Source organism: Anoplopoma fimbria, chromosome 14 (assembly GCF_027596085.1).
Source record: "Anoplopoma fimbria isolate UVic2021 breed Golden Eagle Sablefish chromosome 14, Afim_UVic_2022, whole genome shotgun sequence".
NCBI classification, from domain to species: domain Eukaryota; kingdom Metazoa; phylum Chordata; class Actinopteri; order Perciformes; family Anoplopomatidae; genus Anoplopoma; species Anoplopoma fimbria.
In genome coordinates this window covers 1,603,130-1,626,254 of record NC_072462.1, presented here as the reverse complement: position 1 = coordinate 1,626,254, position 23,125 = coordinate 1,603,130, and the positions used below count along the sequence as shown (strand labels likewise).

Below are 23,125 nucleotides of genomic sequence, written 5' to 3'. Positions count from 1 at the left end.
CACAAAGATATTAAGTTATCCAATATTTCACAGAAAAAACGTCTGTATCAGAACTTAGTTTCTTCTTCTTCTTCTTCTTCTTCTTCTTCTTCTTCTTCTTCTTCTTCTTCTTCTTCTTCTTCTTCTTCTTCTTCTTCTTCTTCTCTCTCATTAATCATCACTCGACCCCTCAGATTTATCTAGTGACCCTTTGGAGGGCCCCGATCCCTAGATTAGGAACCCCTGAACTAAACTATCTGACAGTATATAAAGTATTTAAAGTATCTCCACCTGGAGCAGCTACAACAGTAACAAGCGGCTCTAACATTGATGCTTCAGTATTAAATATCTAATAATGTCACCGTTTTTGGTGAAAGTGCTTTTTAAAGTTTGGTGTGATTGTAATCTAGATTATTATATAAACATGCAAGATTTTAAAACGGGATTAAAGATCATTTGAGCTGTGAATGTACTTGTCTACCAGTGAATGAAAGTTGTTTAATTGATGCAATTTACTGCTTTGTTTATAAGTCTGTCGTCTCATAAACGTAAATCTATATAAAAAAAGCTGTTTTAAACTATTTTTCCTTTAGTTTTTTAAATCTATTATCTGTGTTTGTGTGAGGTGAAATATCTACTCTGCCATTTTAGCCAGAACATAAAAAGATTCCAAATCTCAATGGGTTCATAAATCATAAATAAAGGTTATAATAAAGGTAAGAATAAAAACAAAAGCTGCAAAATAAGTATCTTACTGCCGATACTTTAAGTATGTCCTGCTGATGTATGACTATTATATGCAATGGAGTATTTTTTACAGTAGTCACTTTTACATAAGTAAAGAAGGAGCAGGGACTACATTTCCCAGAGTCCTCAGCGCGGTGGAGGCGTTCCCAACAGCCTATAAATACAGCAGCAGCAGCAGCAGCAGATCAAATACATCGATCAGTCAGATCAGAAGCAGGCTGGACCCCAGACTGTCCCACAGGAGGACAGAGCAGAGGACAGGGGACAGAGCACAGAGGGGACAGAGCACAGAGGGGACAGAGTCTGGGGCTGCCACGTGTTTGTAGTCCTTCAGCAGATCAGCTGTTTATGCAACAACAAGCTGCAGGCACTGTGCGTCAGCTGTCAGTCACAAAGCATGGCAGTCAGTGCAACCAGAGCCGCAGTCGGGTTCATAGTGTCCGGGGTCCTCATGCTGGTTTTCGGGACCCTCCTGGCCTTTGTGGGACCCATAATCATCGACGACCAGGTAGTCAAGGTAAGCTGGGGACGAGGACGTTCTGCAGGAAGACACACAAAGTGCTGAGTGGACTCTGTGACCACATGAGCAAATCAATACATGATAAAAAAGGTGCATGCATGCAAATATGTGCTAATAACTGATCAATGCATGGAGTCTGGTTACAGGTGATAGAAGCTGTGTTTGAGGCTATATCTCATGTGAGTCTGGTTAGCAGGTGAGTCTGGTTACAGGTGAAGCTGTGTTTGAGGCTATATCTCATGTGAGTCTGGTTACAGGTGATAGAAGCTGTGTTTGAGGCTATATCTCATGTGAGTCTGGTTACAGGTGAAGCTGTGTTTGAGGCTATATCTCACTGGGGACAGAATGGGGATAAAGGGATGTGACAGTGAAGGAGATGTAGGGCTACAAGGATGTGACCTCCATAAAAACCCTGACGTCTGAGCTTTAAATGTCCTTTTGTATGTCTTTCCTTTGCACTTTGTCTTTTAATATTAAGCACTTTGAATTGTCTTTGAATTTCCTTGCTTTGAGTTTCTTTGTCTCTGTGCCGAAATCATAAAATCTAAGCAGAACAATAAGCAAGCCGTGATTCTATTGCAAATAAAGTCTTATGAAATGCATTTTATTGATATATTTAGTTAGATATTTACTCCAGATTTACTAGATAAAGTAATTGATCTTTAAACAGTCAGAGAATGGTGACAAATGTGCATCCCAGCTCCTCACAGTCCAGGGTGATGTTTTTTTAAATGTCTTGTTTCGTTCAAAATCAAAAGATCATGCAGTTTAATATGATGTAAAACTGAGAAAAAACATTAATTTTTGCATAAATAATCACTTGAATGACTAATTGATACCGTTGTAGAAAAATGGGTCAATGATGGAATGTAGATCATTTGCACAATAATGAAGATGCTTAATGAATTAAATAGAACACAACAGGAATACTTCACAGCAGAGGAAGGAAGCCTGAGAGCTCATTTGTACTTAAATTTAAATTAAAAACACATTATACTACAAAGAACAGAATATCTAAACATAAAAAACCACAAAAACAAGCAGAAACCGTAGTAAAAGAAAGAAATGAATAGAATAATGTGTACATTTACATAAGTACTGTACTTATGTCTTGACATATTTGTACTTTACTTTAGTTAAAACATGTGTTTTTCTATGTAAAAAGTAATCATGATGTACTTGTATGATATGATGCAGTACGATACTACTAATGTACAAAGTATTCAGAACTGTCCACATCAACAAACACGTATAATTAGAAATAAAACCTGAATAATGTATTTCATAATAATATAACTCTCTGAAAAGAAGCCCTTCTGCATAATGAGTACTTCTACTTGTAATACTTTAAGTACATTTGGCTAATAATACTTCTTTACTTGCACTTTAAGTTGTAATAGAGTATTTTTAGATTGTGGTATTTCTACTTTTACTAAGGTAAATGTGAGTACTTCTTCATATGTGTGTAGTACATGTGGAGGATTTCATGTACTACATATTCTCTTTAGCTTTTCTACAGATGTAATACTTAAGTACTTCACATTATACTGCTGTTATGGTCCAACTAGGAGTATTTTTTATTTGTAAGACAGAACTGAACCTGAAAAGGGAATATGACTAGTGCGAATTCATAATGAAATATTAAATATCATGTCACATTTTACACTATTACAGAGAAGATTTATGAGAAGAATTCAAAATAGCTACTTTTGTACTTCGAGTACTTGAGTAACTAAGTAAAATCTTCCAGCTCCAGTTTCTAGATTGTGAATATTTGTTGTTTTTCTTTCTTTTATATGGTTATAAACTGAATACTTTTTGAGTTTTTGACTGTTTGTCAGACAAAGAAAGACTTTTAAAGATGTCGCCTCGAGCGTTTTTCCACAATTTTCTGACATTTAATGAACAAAACAAGTATTTGATTAAAGGAAAATAACTAAAAATAAATCAGATTATCTTTCTACTTCTTCTTATTCATATCTGCTTCTTTCAAGATTAAAAGCTACTTGGGAACAAATATGATGCTGAATTAAGAAATGAAACCATGTTAAGTGAATATAAAGGTCACATTTTTGGTACTAAATTTAATTCTTGTCATAAAAAACGTTTTACGTGTCTTCATGTCGATTTTTCACAAAACATATTTGCTGGTTTTCTCTTCTTAAATGTAAAGATTTGATGCTTTTATGTAATGCGTATGATAATAAACGGAATATATTTTGGGTTTTTGGGGTTTGTCGTTCGCCAAAACAAGAAATTTATCACAATTTTCTGTCATTTAATGCAAAAATGTTGAATTGAGACAATAATCTGTCATTGCATACCCTCTTTTTAACGATTTTCTCTCCCTCTCTTGTCAGAACACGGTGATCGACCCGAAGAACGAGATGTCCTACACCATGTGGAAGGACGTCCCGTGCCGTTCTTCATGTCCGTCTACTTCTTCAACGTCCTCAACCCGAAGGAGATCCTGAAGGGGGAGAAGCCGATGGTGGAGCAGAGAGGACCCTTCGTCTACAGGTGCTCCCTTTAAATCTACATCTTTATAAAAATATAAAACATCATTTGTTTTAATTGCAGATTCGTACATTTTGTCCTGCAACGTGTAAATATGTTGCAAGAGGCATCATCTTTTCATCAAATTCTGCAGAAAGTTCTAAGATATTAAGACCCAAATTTCCTTTTATTTATTTGTTGCATCACCTTTAAATCCACTGTAAGCGGCTGATTTAATGAACTCCAGCTGTGTTTCTAAGTGGGCTTCGCCCACTTTTGGGAACACTCTGTACCTTATAGAACAGTATAATAATTCCACATGTTCGAGTTCAGGGGGTTTGAACGTTCTCTAGGAACTCTTTGGCTTCCTTACATTCACCAAGACGTTATGTAAAGGAGTCGGGTGGATTTTAAAAGGTTTTCTTGCAGGAAAACAAAGATTGAATTACCCTCCTTCTCGCTTACTTGTCACTTTCTGCACAAATGTGAACCTTCAGAGTGACTTTGAGTTCATTTTGCAATGTTCAAAGGGACAAAAAAGGATGCAAATAATGTCCTTAAGTGTCTAAAAGTTGCATTTAAAAAGCTTCGTTTGAAGGATGTAATGTTCTTATTGTTAAAAAATGTCATGTGAAGACTCAAAGGGACAACATGTGTCTCTATAGAAAGCTGCAGGGATGAGGCATTGTTGTTCACACTGGTTTTTTTAGGGACTATTTGCAGCAGCGGATGAATCCACATTTGGCGCTGTAGTGAGTTTTTGTATGTGGGATGGAGTCAGAATAAACTAGAGTGTGTTCACGGTGATGAAGGATCATTAATGTGTTTTTAAATGGAGATATCCGGCTCGTTAGGAGACACAGTCACGTGAGAGAAATAAAGAATAATCTTATCATCAAGTCAGAGAGTTCAAATTAACGTCCTCACATTTAGTGTTAAGTATGCTCGTCTTATCTAATCTCCTCCGTGGTTGTTTTTCGTAATGTTTGCTGTAATGGCCTCAGAGTAAGGTCAGCCGAGTCTCTGTTGGAATGTTTATGTAATCGGGAGACTTTTCTGAAGTAATATAGTTTCATAAAAGCTTCATGTTTATCTACATTCTTAGAGGAACGTAGAGAAAGGACATAAAGGATTTTTGTTTTGAAGTAGAAGACGTTAAATATAAGTGTGCATGTTAAGTTTATCCATTAAAGGAAGGCTTTTAATGAGCTTTCTTTATTTTCACCAAATTTCACTGATATTATTATTAATAACTGATACGTTTCTTTAAAATAATTTATAAATTATTTCGTAGAATTTGCAGTTAACAGTATTTTTTTTAACTTTTTCTCATAATCCTCAAATGTAACACAAGCAGCCTTACAAAACCTTCATTTAAATAATAATAAAACATTCATTTATTTGAAATAGATAATCTGTCTGATCATAGTATTGATCAAAGACACGTTTCAGACAGTGGTGACAAAAGTTTCCAGTTAATAATTGTACTTTCACTGCATTTAGTGAAATAGTTTTCCTTCCTTTTATCTATCTTATCGTGTAATTCTCTTATCCTGTCACTTTATCACATTACTAGCATTCTTTGTACAACGTGTACTTTGATCTGAAGGACGGAGGTTTGGTTTCAGACACGAGGTGAATTTAAAAAACAATAATGCAATAAAATAATGGTGGTAAATTACTAAACAATAATGCAATAAAATAATGGTGGTAAATTACTAAACAATAATGCAATAAAATAATCGTGGTAAATCACTAAAGTCAGCAACAAGGAAAAAAAAAAGTGCAGAAGAAACACATTATAAAATGGACATTTTAAATACAAAACAGTCACTAAAGAGCCAAGAGAAGAGAACATTTAAAACAAGCTGATATAGAATAAGACAGAAAAAAAACCTATTAAAAAAAGCTGTGTAAGAAATGATTTCATAAAAAAGTCTTCAGCCTTGATTTAAAAGAAGGGAGAGCTGCAGCTGACCTGCAGTTTTCTGGCAGTTTGCTCTGTAAAGTGAAGTCAAAGCTTCATGTGTTAAAGCTGCATTCTCTCTCCTGTCCACCAGGGGGCGACTCCTCTGGTTGTATAGAAGTCTATGAGAAAATGACTCTACTTCTCTCTTGATTTATTCCCTCAGTAAACATTGTAAACATGAGTTTATGGTCTCAATCTCTAGTTTCAAGTCTTCTTCAATACAGCATGATGTTCATTTAGTAAATGATGCTCCATTTAGAGTCAAACAGACCATAAAGCAGGGGATGCTTTAGGGCGGGGCTACACACTGATTGACAGGTCCACACCAGAGACGTATACGGCGTCTCTACGTCACTCCTCCTCAGTCCATATATGGTCACTTCCTGTTCACTGGTTGTTGGTAGCTTTCCCTGCAGCCTTTTACATTCCTCTCAGATCTTGGGGGGTTATCAGGCGGAGCCAACCTGTTGGAGATAATGCCGGCTGGTTGCATCACATGATAGATAATGTTGTATTTGCATCTTAACTACAAAGAGCTCTGAGCTGAGAGGAGAGGCTGTAAAAATGCAAATATCCAAATATATTTAGCATTTGGAGCCCCCTTTTATTACAATATTCATAACCTGTGTGCGCACTTAGGAAAATATTATATATATGAAATTATTTTCCCAATTTTTGTAAAATAAATCATCACAAAATATATATATATATATATATATATATATATATATATATATATATATATATTCATGCTATAATTGTTTTATACCGCACAAAATACATCCATACTTCTACCATGATTGTGCTGTTCCAATAAAGGTGCAATACTTGTATTTATTATCTGGTATATTAGTTGTATTGCAGACAAAAGCGAGGCCACAAAGAACAATGTTTGGTGTTTAGAGGGTTGAAAACAATAAGCAATAAAAAAACTGAATAAAATCACTTAAGATTGAATCAAATTGGATTTTTTAAAAATAGATAAAAAGGGAATAAAAGACATCACTAGCTGCTCTTGTTAAGCTAAATGCCGTGAGTGTATCAACATTTTTATGAACTTTAGATTTTGAATATTTTCTTGCCTTTTATTTCAGGAAACGCATCCAGAAGGACAACATCACGTTTCACTCCAACGGGACGGTTTCCTACAGAGAATACAGACGGTACTTCTTCGAGCCGTCCATGTCTTCAGGGAACGAGTCTGAAGTCGTCACCATTCCAAACATGTTGGTGCTGGTAAGAGTTCACTTCTCCTGCAGCAGCATCATCAGCATCAACAGTACACATTCTCTGGGGTTGTGGTTCTCAAAGTGGGGGTCCGGGGACCCCCAAAGGTCCGTGGCTCTCGGCCAGGGGGTCCATGAGAAGTTTTCAGATTTAATAATTGGAATTATCATGATACAATTTATTTTCTTTTTTTATTTAACAAAATGATTCATATTTCAACACATATTATTTAGATTTTTAGACCTATAACAGTTAATCGATCACATTCTTATCTAACAAATTGCATATTATTTATAATAATCTATTTATATTTACAAGGACTGTGACTCTCTGCCAGGAGATCCATTAATTTTTCATAATATATAAATGTATTTTTTTCATTAATAGTTAATTGATCACATTCTTATCCAACAAATTATGTATAATTATGTATAATTTATTTTTATTTATATTCCAAAAGTCCGTGGCTCTCGACCAGGGGGTCCATGAAAAGTTTTCAGATTTATTCATTTAAATTATCATGATATCATTTATTTAAATAATTTTAATTAAAAAGCTTAACAAATTTGTTAGTTGTGAAGTTGCAAATATATTTAATACATGTCTAATATCTTTCATATACATTTCTCTTAGGTTGTTCTTTCACATAACGCTAACTCTAGAAGAGTAACAAACCGGTCAAACTGTTCGTAAAACATTTGAGAACCTCATCAGTCGTCAATCGATCGTTCTCTTAGTGTTCTGCGTTTTCACTCACACCTGTGTTTTTTTCAGGGCGCAGCAGTGATGATGGAGAATCTTCCCTTCGCGGTGCGTTTAATGATCAGCGCCACCTTCAAGACCTTCAAAGAGGGGCCGTTCCTGACCAAGACGGTCGGGGAGCTGATGTGGGGCTACGACAGCGGACTGGTGGATTTCCTCAACAAGTACCTGCCCGGCATGCTGCCCTCCACGGGGAAGTTCGGACTCTTCGCTGAGGTGAGTGTTTATGTCAGAGACTACAAACATGGAGACGAGAAAAACATGAGAAGAAAAGTTGAAGGATGTTGTATATTCACACTGCGAACTAAATAAAGTGCATGAATACACAGTTTTGCTGCAGCGTTTATTTATAAATTGATACAAATTTAACAAAATAAAATAAGAAATAAACTATGTGAGAACACAAAAAACACAGAGACTCAATAATCAATAACAATAAGAAGCAAGACGAGACCAGACTAATAAAGTGTTATTGCTTTCACACATTGAGCAGTAAAGCCTCTGTGAGGGAGTTCCATTCCTGGAAATCCATTTATATTTGTTTAGTTCAATCAGTGAAACTTACTTTTAAATTACAGCAACTTCCTCCTCATCATCGTCATCACAGTTCAAAGGTTTTGGTTGCTTAGCAACAGTACAGCCTCCCCAAGCACCTGAGATGAAAAGGATGAAAGTAGAACAGCTGGCCTTTTCTTTTTAGACGCAACATGTGAAACTTTTCTTCTGGAGCACTCTATTGCTAAAAAAACATTATTCAATTAATCAATTAGTCATTTACTAATCCACATAACTGAACTATTGGCTCATTCCATTCTCTGAAACGTGAGGATTTGCTGTTTTTTTTCTGTTTTATGTGATTGTGGATAGAATATTTTTGAGGTTTTTGACTCATAAAAAGTCCTGTGATATTGTGCATAATAAGCTCATGCATTAAAAAGTGTTCATATGCGTCTTAATTAAGTTCAACAACTCCAACACCGGCCTGTTCACCATCCACACCGGACAGGACGACATCAGGAACGTCCACAAAGTCGACTCCTGGAACGGCCTGACGAAGGTGACGACTCCACACCTGCAGGTTTCTTTTATGTTTTCTCCTCTACATTGACCCGTTACTGACCGTCGTCTCTGTTTGCAGCTGAGCAACTGGAACTCTCCTCAATGCAACATGATCAACGGAACGGCTGGACAGATGTGGCCTCCCTTCATGACCAGAGAGAGCACGTTGCCGTTCTACAGCCCCGACGCCTGCCGGTAGAACTCTCCTCAGTTCCTTCTCACTTCCTGTCTCTCTGATTCTTTCTGCGTACTCAGATCTTGGTGTTGTTTCAGATCCCTGGAGCTGGTTTACCAGAGAGACGGCGTGATGAAGGGAATCCCTCTGTATCGATTCGTTGCACCCAAGACCATGTTCGCCAACGGGTCGGACTACGCTCCCAACGAGGGCTTCTGCCCCTGCAGACAGTCCGGTCTGCTCAACGTGAGCAGCTGCAGACACAGTGAGTGAACATCTCCCCTGTTTCCTCTTCAGACACCTGGTGTCTCATTTAAGGGGAGAACATGTGTTTTTGGACGATCTCCTAAACTACATCGTTTATCACAGCCAGAAGCTGTTAAAACTGTCATTATGGTCAGATTTTCATCGTTCTAACGGTCCTTGAACACATCATGTGTGACGAACGCTTCCGTCAGAAAAAGCAGCCAAAACTAAGCTTAAAATTGTGATATCTCATCAAAAAAAAATCTAATCTACATGTCTCATTTAAAATCTCGCCACAAATAAACCGTTTGCTTTAATCAGTTTCTGTAAAAAACATTAAATTCTGAGCTCCTCAGTGAAACTATGAAGACATGATTGATTCATCTGAGACCAACAGTCAGGTGACAACAATTCAGTGAAACTTGGACTAAACTGCTGCTGAACACAAAGCAGAGAGGAGAGGCTGGAAAACATTTGAATAATTCAATTCATATAGCCTCCATTTTTTTTTTCCAACATTGGTAACACTAAACATGTTGGACATATAGATTCCATTGTTTTCCAATTTTTGTAAAATAAATGATCAGAGAAATTCAACTTCAACTTTTTAATTTTTTACGATTCATGTCATTATAACTGTGTTATTCTGCACTAAAGACATGTTTGAGTTCTCTCTACTTCTAGTCATGATTGTTCTGTTTCCATAGAGGAGCAGAACTTTTATTTTGAAGGGGAAAATCAAGACCACAGAGAGAAAAATGTGACAATGTGTGTATATGTTGTAGTTTTAGACGCCTGAAGAAGCAAATATTAGATAAAAGTCCCAAAAAGTTTTATGTAGCAGGAAGTTTGTTTTCAACTTCTAGTTTTGACGCCTGAGATTTGGATAAAAGTCCAAAAAGTACCAACAACAAATGCTCTGAGTGAACTCTCCCATACCAACTAATCCTTTTTGTCACTATGGAAACTGGTGGAGTAATTTATTTTTCCATTTTTCAGACTCTCCGGTCTTCATCTCTCATCCTCACTTCTTTAATGCCGATCCGGTGCTGCTGGACTTCGTGCAGGGACTTAAACCGACAGAGGACGAGCACGGCCTCTTCATAGACATCCATCCAGTGAGCACACACACACACACACACACACACACACACACACACACACACACACACACACACACACACACACACACACACACACACACACACACACACACTCACTCACTCACTCTAACTTCCTGCACACATCAAAGGCATGAAATGAATGAACAGATGCAGCTCCTCTAGGTTTATCAAATCAATTTAGAAAAACTTTTGGTGATGACATAATATTTCTATCATTTACATAAATTCAGGCGCTTGTCTTTTCATAATTTGAACTCTTAAATATAAATCACTTCATGGTTTGAAATGTCTTTCCTGTCGTAGATGCATAAACATGATTTCTGTAACCATCATTTAAAAACTGTGCGTTTTCAAAACAGAAATCCTTTTAATTATAATTATACTTTATTTTTTATTCTCTATATTTATGTTGGTATTCTCCCAAATAATGCATTTTTTTTAATAAAACAAATAGGAGGCTTGACGACAATTATTTAAATTTCTAAAATCATTTTTTCCCAGAATGCAAAACCAATTAAGACTAAATGAAGCATGGTCTTCATCACATCCTCTCTAAAATGTGATGTTCTACATATGTCACCTCATTGGAGCTGTTTTATATCAATTCATATCTGATTGGTTACATTTATGCATCAAAGGTTAAGTTATCAAAAAGGTATAACAGGAAGATGAGAGCGGTATTTTGATATTAAAAAAATCAATCACAGTTAACAGTTTGTACTTTTGGTGTTAAATTATTGCAGATTTAACGAGCTGTGATATTGTTTAAAAGCCTATAAAGATACTGAACAGTTTAAAGAGTGTAAGAGGTGACATAAGATCTGATGTCGAGGTGGAGTGATCACGTATCACTGAGCTTCAATCTTTGTGTTATGTGTCACGTTTTTATCTTTTTGTAAACACAAACAGGAGAATCTCAGATGGACAGTGGGTGAAGGGTTGCATCTGATTATTACACGTTTACCTCCAGCTGTTTGTTAATGCATTCTTTAGTAATTTAAAGGTTCAAATGTAACTTATCCCCATTAAAATCACTATAAACATCTAGACATTTATTATATATTTAGTTGAGTTTTGCACATATCATTATTATTATTACATTTTTAAACCAGAAAAATCTGTAACTTAATCAAAGTAATGGTGCGTTTCATTCGGTCGCCTGTCAGTGGTGCATATCAGCGTTGTGGTTGTTAACAACAACATAATATAAAGTGACTATTTATACAGTTTTAAGGCACATTTTTTAGATCCTGGTGTTTTTTAACTCTATATTTTAGTTATCTGACGTCTGGATCTGAAGTCATCACTGCTAAAAGTTGCTTTATTTAATGTTTTACTGTTTTCATTACCGGATTTAATTGTTCAGGAGATGAGGAGACCTCTCCGTATAATTATGCTTCCGGTAAAAACCTCCATTAATGTCTGGATCTTAAGTTATCAGAGAAACAAGCTAAGCTAACGTTAGCAGCAGCTCCTCCAGGATGCTGTGCGTCCTCCAAACAGCGTCAGAGAAACTCAGATCTTTAACATGAAGCTGCTTTAAAACAGTGTTTTAATCAGAGGAGGAGGCCTCTGTAGTGAAAACCTCCTGAAACATGAAACCTGAAGGAATCCTAACGACTGCAATGGAGACAACAACTCCCATGATCCCACGCTTCTTCACCACGTCACCAAACTACACCTGTTGGTATCGTTTTGATTGAGATTCCAAATACACCTCAATACAGCCTTCCCAAACTTATGTTGATCTACGTTTATATATATATATATATATATATATATATATATATATATAATGTAAAGTGAATTAAACTATACAGTGGATTGATAGATAGATAGATTGCTAAATGTTTATATATCTCACTCGCAAGTTTTAAAGGAAGTCCCTTTGACACAGATTACTTACCCAAAGATCGTTAGCATCGTGCAATCGTGTGATTATCAGCAAGTCCAGCTGATAATCACAATCATCCTATTTGTTTGTGTTGACCTCCAGACCTCTAAATCTACCAGATTGTCTTATTTTTATTGCTGCACAGTAACAGTGAAAGTGCACTGCCTGAGAGTGGATTCTGAGAACTGATAAGTTTGATGTAATGCTGCCATGATTCAGCTCGTTCTGATTTCCTTACACAACCTTCCTCCTGTAAACGTCACCGGCAGAGAAGTTGGCTGTAATCTGCATCGTGATAAGGTAATTGGAAATTGGGGCTATTTCACTGTTAGTGCAGTTGTTGTTCAAATTAAAGGTTGTAAGCAAACCTTCTATGAATCCAATAAAAATATATGGTAACTGATGCCGTGCAGATTACAGCTGGTGTATAACGGTTCCAAGAAGAAGAAAAGAGCAGAAATCTCATGACGCATAGGTCAATGTCAGGTTAATGATTGAAGGAAGAGACTTGGCGTTGGATTTTATGAAGCTATTTCAAATGTTGAAGGGAAAACTTTGGGAGTGTAAACTTCACACCACAGATTCCTGATGTGTCTAAATCATTAAAAGGACATTTAAATAATACATTTTCCAAATTTATAGATTAATTTAGAGGCTTAAAAAACACTTTTGTTCAGTTCAAACAAGTGAAACCACTGCTGAAGTTCCTTAAAACCTGCAACGAGACCTGTCAATCAGTGTGTAGCCCCGCCCTAAAGCATCCCCTGCTTTATGGTCTGTTTGACTCTAAATGGAGCATCATTTACTAAATGAACATCATGCTGTATTGAAGAAGACTTGAAACTAGAGATTGAGACCATAAACTCATGTTTACAATGTTTACTGAGGGAATAAATCAAGAGAGAAGTAGAGTCATTTTCTCATAGACTTCTATACAACCAGAGGAGACGCCCCCTGGTGGACAGGAGAGATAATGCAGCTTTAAGACAGGAAGCTTTGACTGCAGCTTTAAGGTACTTCCACACTGGCGTTGTAGCAGGATTTGTGGGGTCCAACCGGTGGTTTAGTATGTTGACAGGTGTGTTTTACCTTTTGAAGACAAAAGCCAGATGTAAGCGGGTGTTTAGTCCACTGGGAAACACACTTCTGCTTCTTCCTGACCCCCAAAAAATGAAAGATCTGTGCTCAGGTTTGTGTGAACTGGACATGAAGCAGGAAGAGATAAGACAGGAAGTCATTAAGGTCGCTGCTTTTGATCCGAGTCACTAGAGGCTTCCAACTGTTGTGAGAAAGCCGTGTGACACAGGGTCGATTCTGAAACCCGGCTATTGTGCAGCCGTTCTTTGATAACTTCCTGTGTTTTACACGCACAGTTTGTGTTCATCTCAGGTCAAAAATATTGCTACTATTTTATAGAATTATGTGACTGCTTATTATTTGGGAGAAGGTCTTGGGGACATTTAATTTCCTGCAGATTCAAGCAGTAAATGGTTTAATTTGGTCTCTATATTTTAACATTGACTTGATCTAACATGAGAACCTAGTTTTTGTGTAGCTGAAGGCCAGAGAAAACATTGTGACTAAGCTGCAGCAGGACTTAAAAATCACACCGGAAGTAAACTGTTTATCTGCTCTTTTTTTCTATTTATTGTTCTATTTATTTTAAATTTTCTATTTATTTTTCTATTTATTTTACTAATTTTATTTATTATTATTTTTATTTTTACTTTTTATTATTTTACATATTATTTTATTATTATTTCCTTTTATTTTTTTTCATTATCATTATGCTGTTTTGGGTTTTTCTGCCTCGGATGACACCAAACTTTCCAGTTTCATTCCTCTCTATATTCTGAAGGTCTTTAATGAGGGTTTGTTCATATCTCATTCATAGCCTGATTTATACAACATATTAGTACTACAAACATGGAGAACATTGATTTTTTTATGACTGTATTTTCTGATTTAAAGACTGATACAAAGAGGTTCCCTCTGTAAAAACCTTTGACTCTAAAATGTCAACAAAATGAAACAAGAATATTGAACTTGGCTTTATCCAATGTTCACATGTATGTTCTGGAAATGTATAAAAATGAGCACATGTTTGATAAGATAATGCCTCATTTACACATTTAGACATAACATCATCCATATATCATTCATTACATTTTAGTACAAAAAATATGCAGAAAATTGATGTTTTTATGACTGTATTTTCTGTTTTTATGGAGAGGTAAAAAGATAATAGACATAACCCTGGAAAGGGCGTTTGGCAGTTAAAAGTCGGAGACAAAAGAATACAACAATGTTGTTTTCAGTGTTGCGTCTCTGGTGTGAATTTGACCCTAAAACTGGATTGTTGTCCTCAAAATCCTCCAAAAGGTGATCCCCAAAGGTTCACTCTCACACGAGGATTTCCTCCTTTTGTTTACTGTGTTTGGTAACATGGAAACATTCAATTTTCTGACAGTATACATAACATTATCGTTAAAAGAAAGTGTACATTTAAGGCTTTCCGTCGTTGCAGCTCACGGGCGTCCCTCTGAACGTGTCCATCCGCCTGCAGCTCAACCTCTACATGAAGAGAGTGTCGGCTATTACGTAAGAGACTTCTCCCCCGAGCACCGTTAACGCCATCAAACATCCGTCATGTATTGTGTTTGTGTCTATTCATCGTTCAATATGAAAGGGTGGCGCCCACTTCCTGCTTTTCTCACCGTTTCACTGTCTGACCTCGGAGTTTGACTTTTTTGTTTTTGTCCTTGTAGAGAAACTGGCAAGATGGCTGAGGTGGTGATGCCGATGATCTGGTTTGAGGAGGTAAGATATCTTTTATTAAAATATATAACTCTGCAAATAAAAGTGTATTTACCTGGTAATGTTTTAAAATAAGGCGATATTTTTTTCTTTATGTCTAATAAAAAGCACTAAAACATCAGCACTCTGCATTCTGAGGATTGAACATGTGACTTTATAAGTTCAGCACTTTGTGTTTTAAAGACAAGAATTCAACACTTCAGTTTCTCTCTTTACTTTCAAATTGAGTTGCAAAAATTGAGGCAAAGCTTTTGTATAATCCTGTAACACAATGTATTTATATTTACATTTACTTCCTGCAGAGCGGCTACATCGACGGGCCCATCCTCTCCACCTTCCACACCAACCTGGTGGTGCTTCCTGTTGTGATGGAGGCCATGCAGTACGGCTTCATCGCCCTCGGCCTGGCCACCATACTGATCGCCGCCCTGATGCACCACAGAATGAAGGTTGTGGTTGTGGTTGTGGTTGTGGTTGTGTGTGTGTGTGTGTGTGTGTGTGTGTGTGTGTGTGTGTGTGTGTGTGTGTGTGTGTGTGTGTGTGTGTGTGTGTGTGTGTGTGTGTGTGTGTGTGTGTGTGTGTGTGTGTGTGTGTGTGTGTGTGTGTGTGTGTGTGTGTGTGTGTGTGTGTGTGTGTGTGTGTGTGTGTAACTGCATGTAGCATGTTGCACAGTGACGCATGTTCTCCCACTAACAGAGGAGAAGCTGAAGGTGCTCTGATGTTTAGAGGTGTGGTTGTATGAGGTTCTTCTACATACTCAGTGTATTACTACAGTAGATGGAGCAAAACAAAGTACTGCTGTGGACGTATTTAGACACCTAAAAGAATCAATATCAGTTTAAGTGAACACTATATTTAGAATATTTTCACCTCTTTACCTTTCTGTCAGACAGACCTTTATGACGAGGAACTAAATCCGTTAAATGCACCAGACTCCATTGACAAAAACAGTCATTTAACTTTGCAGAATACAGGAGTTTCTGGTTATTGTGTGACTTTTGTGAATTAAAACTAACAGTTTAAAGTCACTCAATCCTTCTACTTTACTGAGAGTTGCATGCTAAGACCGATACCTCTCGCATGCCTGTAAATTCAAAGCTGCAGCCAGTTAGCTTAGCATCTTGCCGCTAGCCTAGCTTTAACATTAAGACATTTAACAAAGAGCTAGAACATGATAAATAGTGATCTTTAGAAGTGTTGGTAGATGGATTTGTTGACTTTGGACAGTGCAAGGCTAGCTGTTTCCAGTCTTTGCGCTAAGCTACGCTACGCCCTGGTCTATTATTATTTAAGCTATGTCCCACGTAACATTAGTTAGTGTTATGAAACGTGTTACACTGTTAATAAATCCATGAATCAGCCGGTTAATGAGTACACGGCTGTTTCCTCCTCTAATCGCCGCTGTAATGTTTTTTATGATCGGGTTTATCAGCAGCAGCAGTCAGCGGTTCTTTAAGAACAGTCACATGAACTGTTTGCTAAAAGATTCAGTGAAATAATTAGTTAATAATTTCATTAAAAGTGTTTTTTGGTTCCTTAATGTTTCCAGAGGTCTCGTGCAAATATGACTTTAACGGGAGTGGACAACCCTGGGGTTTGTAAAACCGTCCGCTAAGCAATCTGACCTCAATCATCCAAATACAAATTACATCGTCAAATTTTGAACTTCAGTTGATTAATAAACTGCAGTAATCAGCTTGATTTTTGATTTTTTTTCATTACAATGAATCAGTGCAGTAATATATTTTTTATTTCTTCCGAATTTTAGGAGTTTTTTAAATGGTATTTGATTTTCTTCTTTAGCCACACATTGCTTTTGACGTGCTTCATCAGATTTCAAGTTTTCAGGTGTTTGTTAAAAAACACCCCATTCATTTAATTTATTTAGTAAAACTTTTTATTTTGCAGCAGCAATATTGTAGAGCAACTTTGTCATCCTCTCTGCAATTGTCAGCTATTTTATTTTATTTTATTTTAATGTTAAAGTCATTTTTTGGGCGAAACTCCCAAGAAAATTCACTGGATTCAGCTTTTTACATTTTTGCTTTTCTTATTGTCTATGACATTCAACTCAATATATTTTTGCACAACTGGTTGGAAAATATGAGAATTATGAATATGTCAGCTTGGACACTGATATGCATTTTCCTACTATTTAGAAAAAAAAGAAATTACAGCCCAAACAATTATTAACAATTAAGTAAGTAAACACTAATTAGTTGCAGCTCTAACGCTCAGCTAATGAAAAGTGCAAAATGTAAATAGATTTTTAGAAACATCTCATATTCAGGTCCAGCTGCAGTTATCTTGTGATCTTTTATGAAGCAGACATTCTGACTGTCTGAACGTCACATTCACAGTTTATCGAGTATAAAAGTATAGAATGAATTTACTCCCTTCATGATGTAACATTTGTTGATCCATATCATAAGTTTCAGTTGTTTAATTTCATTGTGTTTCAGATTCTCTCATCTTTTTCTATCTCTTTAACTTTGCTGCATGATGATCAGTCCATTCAAACGGCTGATTTCACATTAAATTGTTTTTGAACTAAACAATCGCACGTTAAATTAACTGCAAGATCGAACCGATTACCAACAGAAATCTCATCCTTGCATGAATTCTAATATCTTGGCACATCCACAATCTAAAATCAAACGTAACGCTGCTGGTTTTCAACGCCGTCACAACTCCAATCAGACCAGCAGCTACGTCCTGTAATATTAAATAACAATAAGATAATGTGGTCGTCTCTTAGGTCACGGATAATGAGCGGGAAAAAGGCGCTCATGACCATGAAACAAAGGAGAAATGTATCATAAATAACTAAGGTGGGTGCACACAAATAAATGTATAAATGTTTAGTTTAGTTTTTTGCTTTGGAGGTGAGCACAGAAAAATTAGATCTACCACTTAACGTATATAAATAACATGGATTCAAAAGCAGACACGTTAAAACTACAAAAAAAAGAAAAACGGGGATGATGCAAGACATCATAAGCAGCTTTCATTTTTGTTTTCACGTCACATTTTTCCAGTTATTCACTTTGATTTGAATACTGTTTTATGACTCATGATACTACTCTTTCTTTTTAAAAAGCAGAAATGTTTGTGGAGTGAAGTTTAGTGAACGAATGATCCAGATCTCTTGCGGATTTATTGTACGTTTCTGGCACTTTACTCGTCATGTTAATGTATTTTCCAAACAGAGGTCAAACGTGGAGTTATGTTCTATTACAGCAGTTTTCTATATTCTCTATATTTATTGAAATCGATACATTTTATTTTTAGTATTATTTTATTTATATTGGTTTAAAAGCAAATTAAATGCAGGAAAAAGGTGTTCCCTTTAAATGTATGAAAGGAAAACAGGTCAGAATATGAAATACATATTTCCTGCTTCATCAGATTTCCAGTTTTCAGGCGTTTGTTAAAAAAACACCCCATTCATTTAATTTATTTAGTAAAACTTTTTATTTTGCAGCAGCAATATTGTTGTTGAGGAACTTTGACTTATTTTATTCTATTTTATTTTATTTTATTTTATTTTAATGTTCAAGTGATTTTATTTTTTTGCAAAACACCCAAGAAATGCACCAGATTCCAATTTTTAAATGTTAATTTTTGCTTTTCTTATTGTCTATGACATTCAACTCAATATATTTTGCACAGCTGGTTGGAAAATATGAGAATTATGAATATGTGTCAGCTTAGACACTAATGTGCGCTTTTGAGGAGATAAACATACTTTATGCTTAATCATGTCAAAATGTAACATTTCAGCAGTTTTTTATCATTTGAGGTTGAAAGTCTGAGGGTTGAATTCACAAAGAAAGGACTGTAGAATCCCTTCCTGCTGCTATCTGCTCCATCTCAAGGTCCATTTCACAGCAGATATTACAGCAAAACACGCCCATAAAGTTTCCATCTTTTTGTGCAAGTTGCACTTTTTTTCACAAGTAGGCATAATTTATCTTTTTCTAACGCTTCGTCTCTCTTCTGGTTCTGACACAGAGAAGTGAATGTGAAGATGACAACACGTCAGACGGAAACAACAGCACTTCAACTGAAGAGAGAGACCCTCTACTCCAAGATCATAAGAACTGACACACACACACACACACACACACACACACACACACACACACACACACACACACACACACACACACACACAGCTGGTGTCGTGGACTCTCTGAAGGTAGTCCAGTACCTTGAACTGAAACACTGATAGACATTATTTCATTGTGAAGAGAGGACATGTTTCACTATTCTGACACTTGATGACTCACTCTCACTTCATTAGATGTGTTTGGATTGATGCTGTTTTATCTGTTGCCGTGGTTACACTCGTCTTTTCAATGCGACTTTTGTGAACTCGGACATATTTCTTGGTCAAAGGAGCGGCTGAAAATTGCTGGATAATCAGATTTCATGTCCAATAAACCTTTCACAATAAAAGCCCCCTGTTAGTTCTGCTGCTTACTCTTACTCCCTGCAGTAATAGTAGACTTGTTTTATTAAAGACTAGCTGCTAACACACTTCCACTAATTCAGTGATTAACTAATTTTACTTTAAACCTTTCACAATAAAGTCCCCTGTTATTTTTGCTGCTGACTTGTTTTATTAAAGAATAGCCACTTACAAAAGTCTGCTAATTCAGTGATAAACAATTTTACCCCAACCTTTCACAATAAAAGCTTCTTTATTTTCTAGCAGCACAATGAGGATATCTTGTGTTTCCATCATCATAGACCTTTGTTTGATAAATTGTCTGGATTTCATCCACATTCTGTCCAAAAAGACAAGTGTAACCTCGACCTCTTTCAGACAGAACGAGTCGCTTTAAAAACGACTTTTTTTCTACAAAGAACTACAAAAAACTAAAAAAATCCAGTGTGTTCATTTTGCTCTGCTCCGTATTCAAAGATCAACTGCGCTGATCGGGAACATTTTATAGTTTTGTCTCCTCATCAGTGTTGTGTTTTTACTGTAATGTTTCTGCGTCAAAAACAAGGGAACTCACGGCAGAAAAGCCAAATGAACTGTACTTTACTACCGATGTGCCTTTCATGGAGGAGGAACACTCCTTCGTCTACATAACCACTAACCCTCAGGTCCTTCTATTTCATGTGCGCTAAGGATCGCAGAATAGAAATTGAGGACTCAAACACTCCTCTGTTGATCATTGAGCAGAGCGGACTCATTCCTACTATGTTTTCTACTGAAGGTGTGAATGTATATCCTTGAAATGGAGATGAATGATGACGTATGCCGTCTAAATGCCTCCTATATTATAGATAAGTGAATGAATGAAGAAAAAACATGGAGGTAATAAATGTTTTTTGAAATCCTATTCGTAAACGGGTGATCCTTTTTTTTTTTTTTTTTTTTTCCTCTGTGTTTTTAAATCGTCTGTGAGTTTAGTCATATAATGAACTTAATGATATGACTGTACTGTGATGAAACAAGCAATTGAGTCATTTTGACATTTCCTTTCCAAAATAATCAAAATCTCACGGCAGCATTTCATGTTTGAAAATGGCTCCAAACACTAATTATGTTGGAAACCAAAACTAATATTCAAGACCGATTCCGACATGGAGTCGACCGTTTGGTAACGATCTAAATCATGAAATGAAAGAAAGTTAACGCCCTCTAATAAGACCCCCCCCTCCTCACTCCTCACCCAACCTTATTACCAGAAAGCAACTTGCCGATTCTGAAAAGTGAAGTCAAGTCTTCATGTGTTAAACCTGCATTCTCTCTAGTGTCCACCAGGGGGCGACTCCTCTGGTTGTATAGAAGTCTATGAGAAAATGACTCTACTTCTCTCTTGATTTATTCCCTCAGTAAACATTGTAAACATGAGTTTATGGTCTCAATCTCTAGTTTCAAGTCCCTGATTTGTCCTCTAGCGCCACCATGAGGTTGACATCTGTGGCTTTGAGTTAAATATCTCAATAAGGAGGAAGAAGAAACAGAGACTCGAAAAGCGGGAAGAAATGGTGGGGGTTCTCAGGGTGACGCCTCTAAAAACACTGCCTATGTGGATCGGCCTTTAGTCTCGTTCTGTCACAGTCTTGCTGTGTTTTGTCTTTACTTGCACTGGAGTACTTTCCTGCTGTGGTATTAGTTATTTTACTGCAGTAAAAGAACTGAGTAGTCTGTATTTAAGCTACACAGTTTATTATAGACTTATTATAGGAGCTAAGGTTGAATTTCTATTTCCATTATTTTAGACACATGATTGAAGACTTAAAATGTCCCCAGTGAGAGGCTTGTTTCTTGTTATTTAAATCGACAAAGTAAGAATTCAGATACATAGAAGGATTCAACCTGAGCTTAAACATCATGCACGTAACTTTCTGTTAGGAGGTATTTTACAACCTCAGCGTTACTGTAATCCTAAAATCAATAAGTGGAGGTTGTCCATCTGTCAGCTTCCCTTTCACTGTGCTCTTACTGTTCATATAAAAAGCAGATTGCAGTTATTGATAGAAGAGCTAGGTGGAGCTGTGGAGACGTGTGTTTGGTGCAGCAGCATCTGTTACATGAAATAAAAGATCATCAGAGAGCACAGAGGGAAACATATCAACAGGACAACACAGAGCTGAGGTTATACTGAGGACAGCAGAGGCATGGTTGTCAAATTTAAATTTATATTTCTTAGTTTGTTGTTATTGTATCGATGGGTTATATTTATTGTTTTATCAGAGTTTTAATTTATATTAGTTTGTCCTGCTTTTGAGCTTTCTTGTTGTTTTTTTTGCTGTTGTATTGCTTTGCTTAGTCTGTCTATTTTTAATTTCATTATTATGCTCTAAATATATAATCTTTTTATATATATACATTTTATACATATATATTTTTATTTTATTTAAATATATAAATGTAAACATATATACATTTTATATATATATAAATAAATATAAACATATATATACATTATATATATAAATGTAAACATATATATATATATATTTTTATATGTATACATTATATATATATATATAAATATATAGGTTTTTTTAAGGCCGATACCAAATGTATATTCTGGAAACACATGTTAGTTCTTGATGACTTTCTTTCTGCTGAAATTGCAACTCATCTCTCTTCTTTAATCATTAACGCTACTGGCTGGAACTTTACTTTGTAAAGAGTGTATGTGCGTACAATGTGCGGAAACTGTGTGTTTCCTGTGACTCAGAAGTTTATTTTGAAAGGACAAAAAATCCTTGTTAGTGAATTACTAACTTTGCAGTAAACGTTATTCTGATTCTTGTAGTTTAGCAGGTTGAGCTGATATAGTTTTTCAGTAAATATATCATCTTCATCATCTGTATTCGGAGGAAAGCTTAGAAACAACTCACATTATTAGAGTCACCAAGGTTAATAATCAGCAGCCACTATGATGGAATAACATTTATTATTTATTATACTGACAAATAAACACTTTTTTTTTTATATATATGGTCATATTCATCTTTGTAAAAAAAACCACAAAAAAACAACTTCACTTTCATCATGAACGGACAGTTTAGCTTTAAAAAAAAAAGTCACACTTATATTCGGGCGTGTATTTACATGATTTTTGAGAACACACACACAGCGAGGTGCCGAGCAGCGTGAGCTTCAATACAAATCCATCCAAAAAAAATTTAGAACAATTTGATATGTTCGGTTCAAAAGCAGAAGGACTCTAAAATTAGTTATTGGTGATTAGTAACTGAAAAATTAGATTCAGAGATTACAGAATTTGTTTGTTTTACATTGAAAAACAGAATATTGGACCTTTTTCACCCACTAATGTGTTAAAATTATGTTTTTTTTCTCTGTTTATGTTCATTTATTTTTCCTCTCTCCTCATTCTGACGCAGATGTTTATTTAAAAAGTCACATATCAGCCCATATAGTTCTTATTTACTCACAGTAACGTCACACTCACTGAACACATTTTCAATGTACAGCATGTAACAACACAGCAACACTGATATAGATCTGTGTATAGAAATGGAAATTAAATAATTGAATATTTAAATGCTATCAGTGGTTCTCAAACACCATAAAAAGGGTAAAATTGGTACATTTGAACCTGTTTTCTCATGT

The 23,125-nt window shown here is 36.0% G+C and overlaps 1 protein-coding gene across 1 annotated transcript; it reads left to right on the top strand.

The window, feature by feature from the left end:
- Positions 1-933: 933 nt before the first annotated feature.
- scarb1 (scavenger receptor class B, member 1) lies at positions 934-19,116 on the top strand. Its single transcript, XM_054612047.1, is given in 15 exon segments — positions 934-1,243; positions 3,607-3,655; positions 3,658-3,766; positions 6,806-6,947; positions 7,713-7,916; positions 8,662-8,757; positions 8,839-8,954; positions 9,033-9,199; positions 10,180-10,298; positions 14,726-14,799; positions 14,967-15,018; positions 15,318-15,464; positions 16,565-16,609; positions 17,774-17,846; positions 19,030-19,116. Coding segments are annotated over 14 exon segments (1,512 nt in total). The 5' UTR covers positions 934-1,123; the 3' UTR covers position 17,846; positions 19,030-19,116.
- Positions 19,117-23,125: the final 4,009 nt, after the last annotated feature.